This window comes from Bison bison, unplaced genomic scaffold, assembly GCF_000754665.1.
Source record: "Bison bison bison isolate TAMUID 2011002044 unplaced genomic scaffold, Bison_UMD1.0 scf7180017863991, whole genome shotgun sequence".
Classification (NCBI taxonomy): Eukaryota; Metazoa; Chordata; class Mammalia; order Artiodactyla; family Bovidae; genus Bison; species Bison bison.
This window is the reverse complement of record NW_011494563.1, coordinates 260,666-274,398: the sequence shown is the minus strand read 5'-3', so window position 1 is coordinate 274,398 and position 13,733 is coordinate 260,666. Positions and strand designations below refer to the sequence as shown.

The following is a 13,733-nucleotide window of genomic DNA, read 5'->3' as shown; positions in this document are numbered from 1 at the left end:
CCTGCCCAACATCCAGGCGGTGCTGCTGCCCAAGAAGACCGAGAGCCACCACAAGGCCAAGGGCAAGTAGAAGCCTGGCATTGCTTGGAACTCAAACCTGTTCAAACCAAAAGGCTCTTTTCAGAGCCACCCACTTTATCAGCAAAACGAGCTGTACTTTCAAATTCACATTGTTTCGGATAGCAAGGTATGAGGGCAGAATTAACGTCCTTTTGTGATTCCTTTACAAGGTAAAATGGCTATCTGAAACAAAACCTTAGGACCATATGACGGGCCTAGCTCCCCTCCTATTTCAGTTGAATCTTAGGGCGCACCACTCACCCTCCTAAATGAGAATAAACCCAGCAAGGTAAAATACTTGTTTCAAGTAGCTTCAGGCAAAGAATACACCTTATAGTGGGCTGTTTACATCAATGCTAGTGAAGTAAAAGACATCAATTATTCATCCATTAAGAAGATGTGCCTTAACAAATAGACAAGGTCGGCATTGTAAATCACATTTATAAGATAAATCTGCAAACCAGGTTCTTACAGTCCTAATGCTGTCATTGATTCTTGTTCCCCTTTTCCCCCACTATCATCACTCACCCTGCTCTCAGATCAAGTCATACTAACTATACTATAGTAACTATACTAACTAAAGAGGGCCTTCAATTCTCCACACCAGGTAATCTAGTTTTCATTATGAATACATTTTAATGAAAGGAATTACTATCTCATTCCTAGTCCTCTGGAATAAATTTTCTGAGTCTCTTGAAATATTTTTATTTCCTATATTTAAATCTCAACTGCAATCACATGTAAATAATATTCTTTGAAATAACAGTGACCACAACAAACAATCGGGAGGTTTCCTTTTTCTTTTTAATTTAAATTTATTTGATGTTGGAAGAATCGAATTCTGATTTCAGTGAATCTAATTATTCAGTTTTTTCCTCTTAAAAACTCATGTGCATTATTTGAGTCTGTAAGTTTTAAACAGCTATATCTCAGAACTAGAACTCTCGAGAATAAATGCTACGGCTCCAAGGAAGGCCTATGAGATCTTCATGTTTTAATAATAAAATATGCTATGGTTATAGTTATTGATGTTGATCATGCAAGAAGTAACCCTTCTTGCATCATTTCTATTCCCCACAACAAGGACCATCACACTGTTAAAATATTGCCTTTATTATTAATGTTAATCAATGAACGTGTAATCAAATAGTTGATATATGAATATAAATTGTGTTTTAAATAAAATATTCAAGTGTGATATGTCATTACTTATAATTCCACATATTAACTGAGCTTTTAAAATTGGGCTTCCCTTGTGGCTCAGCCGGTAAAGAATCCACCTGCTATATGGGAGAACCTGGCTTCCATCCCTGTGTTAAGAAGAGTCTGATCCGTGGGTTGGGAAGATCCTCTGGAGAAGGGAACAGCTACCCACTCCAGTATTCTGGTCTGGAGAATTCTATGGACTGTAATGGACTATTAATCCAATTTCATTGGATGAAGCGCTTACTGTTCTTTACTATCTACACAATCAGAAAGAAAATAAAACTTGTATTTGAAAATGGAGATAACAGAACTTTCCAAAAATCCTGCCAAAATAATTTAGATATTTCTTTCAATTAGGTCCTAAAGAATTCCATAATTTATGCTGCAAAACCTTCATAAGAGGTACACTTCAGTTTGAGTGGCAGAAGATTTATGAAAGTATTAGTTAAACTTTGTTCTTGAAATTGGTCTTCACGTTAATTTCCCTCTCTGCAGACTGGACTACTATGCAAGCATTGGGCAGTATCTTCCCATATTAGATTTTTTTGTGTATTATTGGGGAGAAAGAATTTTCCTCTACCCTTCCGAGGTTCTTTTACAGGTCTAATAATCAAATTGACATGATGAGATAGATTAACAGAAGTAAGATCAAATTGAATTTCATACATATGGAAACCCCACACACGCGGGAAGTTCAAAAAAAGAATGTAAAATGAAGTTTATATGCCATTCTGAGCTAAGGAATTAGATAACAGCTTCCAAGTACAACAGGGTAATTCACAGAACAATAAGAGAAAAAGCAAATACTGGATAATTAGTTTGCCCTACCATGTAATTGAGGGACTCAAAATTTTTCTCTGGTAATAATTCTGGGAAAGTAAAAGTTTCAATTGCTCAGTCATGTCTGATTCTTTGTGACCCCATGGACTGCATCCCACAAGGTTCCTCTGTCTATGGGATTTTCCATCCCATAGAGTTCTTTGAGCAAGAATACTGGAATGGGTAGCCATTTCCTTTTCCAGGAGACATTTCTGACCCAGGGATGGAACCCAGGTCTCCTGCATTGAAGGCAGATTCTTTACCATCTGAACCACCAGGGAAGCCTAGAAAGACTCCCATTTTGAATTCTTCTAGATAGTTAAGAGAGGAGAAGAGTTTGTCTTGAGATTACAGGGTCTCAATTTACATTTAAAGTCGCTGAGTCGTGTCCAAATCTTTGCGACCCCATTGACTATACATGGACATGAAATTAAAAGACACTTGCTCCTCGGAAGAAAAGCTATGGCCAGCCTAGACAGCATATTAAGAAGCAGCTATTACTTTGCCGACAAAGGTCCATCTAGTCACAGCTATGGTTTTACCAGTAGTCATGTATGGATACGAGAGTTGGACTATAAAGAAAGCTGAGTGCCGAAGAATTGATGCTTTTGAACTATAGTGTTGGAGAAGACTCTTGAGAGTCCCTTGAAATGCAAGGAGATCCAAACAGTCCATCCTAAATGAAATCAGTCCTGAATATTCATTGGAAGGACTGATGCTGAAGCTGAAACTCCAATACTTTGGCCACCTGATGTGAAGAACTGACTCATTGGAAAAGACCCTGATGCTGGGAAAGATTGAAGGTGGGAGGAGAAGGGGACAACAGAGGATGAGATGATTGTATGGCATCACTGACTCAATGGACATGAGGTTATGGGATCACAAAGAGCCCGACACAACTGAGTAACTGAACTGATTGACTTATTGAGTCCATGGAATTCGCCAGGCCTAATACTGGAGTGGGTAGCCTTTCCCTTCTCCAGGATCTTACAAACCCAGGTCTCCTGCATTGCGGGCAAATTCTTTACCAGCTGAGTCATAAGGGAAGCCCAAGAATACTGGGACAGGTAGCCTATCCCTTCTTTATGAGATCTTCCTGACCCAGGAATCGAATCAGGGTCTCCGGCATTGCAAGGGGATTCTTCACAAACTGACCTATCAGGGAAACCAAAAATCTGACACTTGTAGTTTGTTTCCTCCTGTCTCTCAGTCAGTCATTTCAGTTGAAATGACTCCTCCCACCTTCAATCTTTCCCAGCATCAGAGTCTTTTTCAGTAAGTCACTTCTTCACATCATGTGGCCAAAGTGTTGGAGCTTCAACTTCAGCAGCACTCCTTCCAATGAATATTCAGGATTGATGAATATTAATTACATGGTGGAATAATAAAGAGATTGAGAGATTTGGGGGACCAGTAATTTGGTCTTCCCTGGTGGCTCAGTGTTAAAGAATCAGCTTGCCAATGTAGGAAACATCAGCTTGCCAATGTAGGAAACATAGGTTCGATCCCTGGGTCAGAAAGATCTCCTACAGAAGGAAATGGCAACGAACTCCAGTATTCTTGTCTGGGAAATCTCAGAGACAGAGAAGCCTGGCTGGCTATAGTCCATGGAGTCACAATAATGTTCGGCACAAATGAGTGACTAAATAGCAACAATTTGGAAGAAGGCAGGGACTCTGGACAGGGGCCAGCATTAAGGACAGAGAATTATGGAGCCCTCAATGATACAAATGGAGAAGGCAATGGCACCCCACTCCAGTACTCTTGCCTGGGAAATCCCATGGATGGAGGAGCCTGGTAGGCTATAGTCCATGGGGCCGCTAAGAGTCGGACACAACATGGCGACTTCACTTTCACTTTTCACTTTCATGCATTGGAGAAGGAAATGGCAACCCACTCCAGTATTCTTGCCTGGAGAATCCCAGGGACAGAGGAGCCTGGTGGGCTTCCATCTATGGGGCCGCACAGAGTCGGACACGACTGAAGCGACTTAGCAGCAGCAGTAGCAATGATACAAATTTCTTAAGTTCTCAGAAAATGTCTTTCCCCAAAGTTGTTTTTGTGGTTTTTAAAAACTTCTCTACTCCCAGACCTTTATCTATGCTATTTCAATTGTTTATATGAATATATTAGTTTCACTCATTCTGTGACTGAGAGCTTCCTGTAATAAGAAACAGATTTACAAGAGAAAAACAAGTTTAATACTATGTATGTCTGATGTATACATAGAATACACAGAGGGGAACTGAGTAAAACTCCCAGAAGTGGCTTGAACCACTACTTTAAATATCATCTTCATCTAAATACAAAATATGTTGGAGATAGTGGCATTTATAGGGATTGAGCAGGAAACACAGAGTAAACCAGGTGCGGCAGATTTAAGTCCTGCACCTTCCTCAGGTAAATTTATTGTGAGTAATTAATATCTTTCTCTTCCTGGCTCAAAGAAGGAGATACTCTTTCAAATGGAGATTTCTCATATAAATGTAAATTTCCCTTATGGTATGTGTTAGCTGCTCAGTTGTGTCTGACTCAGTGATCCCACGGACTGTAGCCTGCCAGGCTCCTCTATCCATGGAATTCTCTAGTCAAGAATACTGGAGTGGGTAGCCATTCCCTTTTTCAGGGGATCTTCTTGACCCATGGATCCAACCCAGGTCTCCTGTATTGCAGAAAGATTCTGTACCATCTGAGCGACCAGGGAAGGCCTCGGTATTAAATTCTGTTTTTATAGCTTCTCCTGTGTTTTCTTTTTCTCAAAACCATCAGCTCATTATAATTCTTATGCTTAAGAAGGATATTTAGGAGTGACATATTCTGGTACACTTTGTTAGAAATGGCAGTATAGTATACCCAAGTACAGTGAAGAAGTAAATTTTTACTAAATGGAAAAAAATATATTTTTCAAAAACACTGATTACTAGGGAGTTTGTTAAAACTATAAAAGAGAATTCATAAAGTTAACAAGCAGGCGTTAAAAATACATTTTCTCTTTAAATAAGGGAAATTGACGAAAATGTAAACCATGCAAGGAGGTTCCAAAATGCCATTTATGGCATTGCATACATTTTCTTTGAAAGAGTATGTGCTTTTATCTGTTCACCAAAATACCAAATAGCTACTAGCAGTGATCTGTGAATTATTATTTTATTACCTGCCTTTTCTGTATATTTTACACAACATTCGTGTTTTGTGCCCGCATTCAAAAGCAATTGCTAAAGTTTTAAAACAAGGTAACAAAAGAGTCACCACAGCACAAAGGAACAGAGAAGGCCTCTTTTTTTTTTTTTTTTTTTGGTCCAATTCTCCTCCCCCGCTTAAGGCGTGATTTCCCGCCCCCTCCTTTCTTCAGGTTCTCAGTTCGGTCCGCCAACAGAGGTATAAAGGTGCATCGCGAGGCTGGCAAGTCGGGCTTTTTCGATTTTCTGGGTTTACGCCATGTCTGGTCGCGGCAAAGGCGGAAAGGGTCTGGGCAAAGGAGGCGCTAAGCGCCACCGCAAAGTCCTTCGTGATAACATCCAGGGCATTACCAAGCCTGCTATTCGGCGCCTGGCTCGTCGTGGTGGTGTGAAGCGCATCTCCGGGCTCATCTACGAGGAGACCCGCGGGGTGCTGAAGGTGTTCCTGGAGAACGTGATCCGCGACGCGGTCACCTACACCGAGCACGCCAAGCGCAAGACTGTCACCGCCATGGACGTGGTCTATGCGCTCAAGCGACAGGGCCGCACCCTCTACGGCTTCGGCGGCTGAGTGTCCACGTTCTCCGGTATTCAACAAAAGGTCCTTTTAAGGGCCCCCACTTTTTCACTTGAGGAGCCGTGATGCTTCTTTGCTTTTGGGTTTTCTTCCTCCTGTTCTGTACACTCCTTTAAACTGCTTAGGAGCACTGTTTCCACCCTTTGTGAGTGTTTGAGTTACATTTTACGCTTCCAGGCAATGTTTTGAACATAGTTTTGTATTTTACTTTGTAACCTACTCAGTGGAATGTTTGGTCTAATAGCCTGCTGCTAAGTCGCTTCAGTGGTGTCCGACTCTGCGACCCACAGACAGCAGCCCACCAGGCTCCGCGTCCCTGGGATTCTCCAGGCAAGAACACTAGAGTGGGTTGCCATTTCCTTCTCCAATGCATGAAAGTGAAAAGCGGAAGTGAAGTCGCTCAGTCATGTCCGACCCTCAGCGACCCCATGGACTGCAGCCTTCCAGGCTTCTCCGTCCATGGGATTTTCCAGGCAAGAGTACTGGAATGGGGTGCCATTGCCTTCTCCAGGTCTAATAGCCTAGACATAAATGAAAGCAAATATGTCACCCAAATACATGTGGCTTAAGATTTAACCAGAGTGGTATTTCTCTTCGAACACAAGCTAATATCTACCAAGGGAGAGAGAAAGGCACTTTCGTAGCGAGTTTAGACATGAAGTCTTACGGTTCGATCACAGTGATAGCTCCATGAGTCCTCATGAAGTAAACCTATGACTGTTCAATAGGCGTTAACACTAGTGTGGAAGGATGATAAAGTACAGGCTCACTGTAATATCCGGCAGAACAGTTGGTGAGGGTGGAATGCAATTAAAAAGGATTTCAACGAAAACAAAGTCATATTACAGAAATATTCTCTACAATGAAAAAATACATGGCAGCTTTATAAACCAGAACAATGAATTTAAAATTTAAAAGATCCTTGGTACAAAATTGGAAAGGAATAAGGAATAAGATTGGGATTGGAATTGGAATAAATTGGAAAGGAATAAGATTAGGAAATCCAGACCTAAACTCTGAAGGAGGTCTTAGCATTTTCCTAGAATCTTAGAAGCTATAGAAAGAAACCCAAGGTCAAGGGGGAAACCTTGACTAATGTACACACACATTCCAAAGAGCGATTGCCACAGTTCAGTTCAGTCGCTCAGTTGTGTCTGACTACTTGTGACCCTGTTGACTGCAGTACACCAGGCCTCCCTGTCCATCACCAACTCCCAGAGCCTACTCAAACTCACGTCCATTGTTTGATGATGCCATCCAACCAGCTCATCCTCTGTCGTCCTCTTCTCCTGCCCTCAATCTTTCCCAGCATCAGGGTCTTTTCCAATGAGTCAGTTCTTTGCATCAGGTGGCCAAAGTTATTGGAGTTTCAGCTTCAGCATCAGTCCTTCCAGTGAATATTCAGGACTGATTTCCTTTAGGATGGACTGGTTGGATCTCCTTGCAGTCCAAGGGACTCTCAAGTCTTCCCCAACAACACAGTTCAAAAGCATCAATTCTTCGGTGCTCAGCTTTCTTTATAGTCCAACTCTTACATCCATACATGACTACTGGAAAAAGCATAGCCTTGACTAGACGGATCTTTGTTGGTAAAGTAATATCTCTGCGTTTTAATATGCTGTGTAGGTTGGCCATAGCTTTTCTTCCAAGGAGTAAGCGTCTTTTAATTTCATGGCTGTAGTCATCAACAGCAGTGATTTTGGAGCCCTCAGAAATAAAGTCTGTCAGTGTTTCCATTGTTTCCCCATCTATTTGCCATGAAGTGATGGGACCAGATGCCATGATCTTAGTTTTCTGAATGTTGAGTCTTAAGCCAACTTTTTCACTCTTCTCTTCCACTTTCATCAGGAGGCTCTTTAGTTCTTTGCGTTCTGCCATAGGGTGGTGTCATCTGCATATCTGAGGTTGTTGATATTTCTCCCGGCAGTCTTGATTCCAGCTTGTGCTTCATCCAGTCCAGCATTTCTCATGATGTACACTGCATATAAGTTAAATAAGCAGGATGACCTTATACAGCATTGATGTACTTCTTTCCTGATTTGGAACCAGTCTGTTGTTATATATCCTGTTGACTATTGCTTCTTGTCCTGTATACAGATTTCTCAGAGGGCAGGTCAGGTAGTCTGGTATTCCCATCTCTTTAAGAATTTTCCACAGTTTGTTATGATCCACACAGTCAGAGGCTTTGGCATAGTCAATAAAGCAGAAGTAGATATTTTTCTGGAACTCTCGCTTTTTCAATGCTCCAGTGGATATTGGCAATTTGATCTCTGGTTCCTCTGCCTTTTCTAAACCAGCTTGAACATCTGGAAGTTCATTGTTCATATACTGTTGAAGCCTGGCTCAGAGAATTTTTAGCATTACATTGCTAGCCTGAGAGATGAGTGCATTGTGCAGTAGTTTGAGCATTCTTTGGCATTGACTTTCTTTGGGATTGGAATGAAAACTGACCTTTTCCAGTCCTGTGACCACTGATGAGTTTTCCACATTTGCTGACATATTGAGTGCAGCACTTTCTTAGCATCCTCTTTTAGGATTTGAAATAGCTCAACTGGAATTCCATCACCTCCACTAATGTTGTTCATAGTGATGCTTCCTCAGGCTCACTTGACTTTGCATTCCAAGATATCTGGCTCTAGGTGAGTGATCACACCATCGTGTTTATCTGGGTCGTGAAGATCTTTTTTGTATAGTTCTTTGTATTCTTGCCATCTCTTCTTAATATCTTCTGCTTCTGTTAGGTCCATACCATTTCTGTCCTTTATTGTGCTCATCTTTGCATGAAATGTTTTCTTGGTATCCCTAATTTTATTGAAGAGATCTCTAGTCTTTCCATTCTATTGTTTTCCTCTATTTCTTTGCATTGATCACTAAGGAAGGGTAGCAATTGCCTACATGTAAAAAAAAAAAAATGACAAAATGACTAGGTTTACGTATTTTTATATCTGAAGCTAAAAATTCCCTTGTCTTATCAATATTAATTTTTGTAAAATCAAATGCTAAATATTCATCTAGCCAGTCTCCCAACTCAGGAATATTTTTTCAACAACCCTAGCCCCATCTCTGAAACACTATCAAAGACTTTAACAGGATCTCTGTTTCCCAGAAAGAGAGGGGCCTAACTTCCATTATTACAAGATTACAAATTGCCATGTCTACTAATTTTTGAGCGAATTGTATCCATCTAGCTGTATAAAAGAGAGCGATTTCTCTCCTTGCTTTGCAATCCCTTTAGCAAAAGTGCCTGTGATGTGCTTCACATTCTGGTTTAATGCTTATCCAGTAATAAAGCTTTTCTGTATTTACTCCCTTTGTGCAGAGGTTTTTCTGAATTGGGAGGTATTACTTTTAGCTATATTCCCACATTTTCTGAGGATCTATTAGTATTCTGTGGCTTTCCATTGACGTCTTGAATAATTCCGATAGAAGTCTCTCGGTTCTTAAAAACAAACAAAAAAACCCACAGGAAAAAAAATCCTTAAATATTCAGTACATAATTTAATGCTATCTTATATGTAGTGTTTGAGTATTTGTCTTTAGAAATCTATTGTTATATTTATAGCCTGATTTCTTTTTGATATTACCTTCTCTAAACCTAGACCACCAAATTTTGAATAATGAAGCCATTAAGGTATTATCTATTTAACACTTAAGGTTTGTTCTCTCGTTTACATTTGTAATTAGGCTTATATAATTGTGACAATTGTTCTGTTGTATATATTGTGCAATATTTGAAAAAAGAGGACAAATCAAAAACAGAAACTATACATCCCTAAATTAACCAGGTAAAAGGTTATCGATGTAAATGTTTAACAGTTATACTTTTTAAGTTCGGTGGACCATACTTGCATGCATATAAAGGACATATTGCCAACAGATTTTGTTCCTAAGTATAAATACCTTCTCATTGGGAGGCAACAGTAGCAAATACTTACAGTATATATCAAAGGGGAAATGTCAATATCCTCACTATTTATAATACCATAACTATATTGGGGATTCTATCCCACTCCATACTGATAATATTAATTACTATTATACATTGACCTGACTGATGATTGCTGTTTTTCTTTACAGTTGTCTCTAAGGCCCCTGCTACAAAATATTGGGCTTCCCTTGTGACTCAGCAGGGAAAGAATCTGCCTGCAATGTGGGAGACCTGGGTTCAATCACTGGGTTGGGAAGATACCCTGGGGAAGGGAAAAGCTACCCACTTCAGTATCCTGGCCTGGAGAATTCCATGGACTATAGTCTGTGGAGTCGCAAAGAGTTGGACACAACCGAGTGACTTTCACAAAATATAGATCTGAAATTGAGGTTTTCAGAAGAAGCATCAAAAGAACTTTAACAAATAACTGTACCTGATACTGTCAAGCTCTACTACAGGATTTCTTTAAGATTTTCCAAGCCATATCAGAAGCAGGGGGCTTAATCCAAAATCAACAAAGCAAGAATTAATCACACTGGACTGATGAACTGATTTGATTATGGCTAAAAGTCCTTTACTAAAACCTTTTTAAAAAAAAAAAAAAAAACACCAAACATTTTTATACTTTTGCTACCTTTTTCTAACTGATTCCTCAAGTTTTAGAAAAATATTTAAGTAACTGAACTTTTGATAAACTGTCAGGAATACTAACAATGCTTTTGAAAATATAAAATACACATTGCTAGGCTGTGTTTACAAAACAATACAGAAGAGTGATTGGATTTTGTTAAAACTCCTTTTTCATAGGAATGTGATTATTAACACAGGCTTAAAACTAAGCGTGAAAGTGTTAATCGCTCAGTCTGTCTGACTCTTTGTGACCCCATAGACAGTACCCTGCCAGGCTCCTTGGTCCATGGGATTTTCCAGGCAAGAATACTGGAGTGAGTAGCCATTCCCTTCTCCAGGGGATCTTCCTGACCCAGGAATTCAACCCGAATCTCTGCGTCTCCTCTGTAAACAAGAAGGCCTTCATCCCTTTTCACAAACTGTGTCATATGAACAGACCAACTTGTTGGTTCAGTGGTTAAGAATCCACCTGTGCTCTAGAAATCCAAGAGCAACAAATACTGAGCCCATGTGCAGCAACTACTGAAGACCACGAGCCCTAGAACCTGTGCTCCACAACAAGAGTAGGCCCAGCTCTCTACAAGTGGAGAAAGTAGCCTGCATGCAGTAACAAAGACTCAGCACAGCCAGTAATAAATAAAAATAAATATTTTTTTAAAAAGCAGACCAAGTTGAACAAAAGATACAAATTTAAATGTTCTATTATATACTTATCTAAGAGTCTGGTCATGTTTGATCAAATTCTTGATCTTGGCTTCCCAAACATTTTGAAATATGTACTTCTTATACTATTTGCAGAGTTGTAATTCTGCTGCAGAGAAGCAGGTGAAACTCAAAAGATGCATTAAGTATTTTACATGATTCAGCTGTCGTACATCTCCTTGAACCCTTATTTTAAGCCTTAACTTACCCCATGTCTTTCTCCTTGTCTCAAACTGTATGTTTAAATTTATTTGTAAAAAATCAGGCATCTCTAGCATTTTAATTTGATTTGAGTCTTTTTATGCCCTGGGAGAACTTGCCTCACAGTTTTGTTGGAGGCTCCCAGGGCATCAAGTTAATTTCCCATAGGTTGGTGGGGGATCAAATATGGAAACAGGGAAAACACTAAGGATATTAAAACAAGTAACCTAGGAGAGAGAAGATAGTCCTCCCACCAAGGTGGGAGCATGGTGGTACTGAGAACTGATGTTTCCATATGTATTTTGAAGGCAAAACCAGGAAGATTTCTAGAAGAATTGAATGGGGAAGAATGAAGTCATTATCAATTAAATTAGGGAGTGATTTAATTAAAGATTAGGAGGAGGGAATACCAAAGATTCTAGTTTGGGCATGTTAATTTTAGGATGTCAAACATCCATGTGAAGAAAGCAATTAGGGGATAGGGGGAATTTCCTGGCAGTCCGGTAGTTACAATTCAGCACTTTCACTGCTGAGGCCCTGGTCAGGGAACAAAGATAGCACAAGTCACTTGGCCAAAACAAAAAAAAGAGAGAGAGAGAAAAGAAAGAAAGTAATTGAGGTTACGTCTGTCTGGAGTTTAGGAGAGAAGCCTGAGTTGGCAATATAAAGTTGGGAGTCATTGATATACAGATGGTATTTAAAGTCTGAGCTTGGTCAGATCTTCAAGGGGGTCAGTATAGAGCAAGAAGCAGTACAAACTTAGGCCTGTATCCCTCAACATTAAGGGTCTGTGGAGAAGAGATGAACTAACAAAAGATACAGAGCCTCTGATAAAATAGAACCAAATGAAAAAAGCATATCAAAGAGAAATTATAGGATCAATTATGTCAGTGTTTCCAATAGATTAAGTAAAATGAAGACTATTGGTCATTGGATGTATCAATAGGAAAATGATTTTGATGATTTTATACAGTTTACTTTCTGTCTTTTCCCTAGTAGAAAAAAAGTGGGGACTTTTCCCCCTGGTGATATCACCAGTGCCAAGTACAATGTCTGAAATCTAGCAGTTATTCAATAATTAATAAATAAATGAATTAGTTAACTAACATTCCTGCTGCTATCGACGGAGAGCTCTTCTTACTGACTGCCCTACAGTGTACTCACTAGGGTAGAGTCCTGAGCAAGCAATGGAACTGTGTTAAGCAATACATGCTAATTCTCAAAGCATTTAGTCACAATATATTTTTCCTATTTAAAGTTTTAAAGACTATGGTTTCTTTTTAAGGGTAGTTTTCCTAGTATAGCTAAGAAAGGAAAGCCAGGCTGTTTACCTAGGTTTCTGATGCCTCGATTCTATAACCACTGAACCTAGCAGATGTTTATAGCAAGATCTTTCTATGCAACAAACTTTAATTCATTGACCACAAATAAAATAAACCCTTGCATTTGAACTCAATCCTCTCTTGGGAGAAAGGTAAGAACTTGAATTCCTGGACAAGACCTCTCATTGCAACAAAGAAAGATTGATGCTTTGTCTCTTAATTTGGGTCTGAACCTTGGGGCTGAGAATTCCACAGCCTTTGATTGTATTCTCTTAAAGTTGAAATTGATGAAAAAATGATATTAAAAACCAAAATTTGCTCTTAGATTTGAAAAGGCCTGTGGAACCAGGAGAAATGAGAGGTGATAATGAGTTGTATTTGAGAAGACACAATCCCACAGATTCTGATAACTGGTCTAGGGAAACATCAGTTATTAATATTTAAACAAACAACTTTCTCATAGTAATTCTTATGTGCCTCCACATAAGAGAGAGATCTCATGCCCACATGATGCCTGGGTTCCTTTTTGGCAGTTAAATTCTATGCCATTCAAAAAAATGAAATGAGGTTGATAGAAAGGGAGAACATGGAGTAAGAGAAAGACAAAAATTACAGCAAACCTATCAGTTATGCTGTGATCATCCTCAGAAAGCTCAGGAAGGCTCCTCCTCCTCCCCTTTATTTACCACCCAGATTATGAATACAAATGAACAGAATGATATTGGAGAAATAAAGTGATCCTTATCACTCAATTGTATAAATGGAGAAGCCAAAGCCCAGAAAAATATATAACAACTCATTATCACAAGGGAATGGTGGTATAGGTTTAATCCCAAGTCATCTGCTCCTAATGATTATGCTTACTTTTCACCATCTTGCACCCCTTTAGTTGGTATCAATAGTAAAATCACAGTAAGTCGGAAAGAGAAAAACAAATATCGAGTATTAACTCACATATATGGAATCTAGAAAGATGGTACTGATGGACCTATTTGCAGGACAGCAAAACAGACGCAGACCTAGAGAACAGATTTGTGGACACAGTGAGGGAAGGAGAGGGTGGGATGAATTGATTAGCGTTGAAACATATACATTACCATATATAAAAT

General features: G+C 39.5%; 1 protein-coding gene across 1 annotated transcript; it reads left to right on the top strand.

The window, feature by feature from the left end:
* The first annotated feature begins 5,484 nt into the window (after positions 1 to 5,484).
* Positions 5,485 to 5,889, top strand: LOC104984349 (histone H4). Its single transcript, XM_010834033.1, has one exon. The coding sequence runs from the start codon at positions 5,524 to 5,526 to the stop codon at positions 5,833 to 5,835; it is 312 nt and encodes a 103-aa protein (XP_010832335.1). The 5' UTR covers positions 5,485 to 5,523; the 3' UTR covers positions 5,836 to 5,889.
* The last annotated feature ends 7,844 nt before the right edge of the window (positions 5,890 to 13,733 follow it).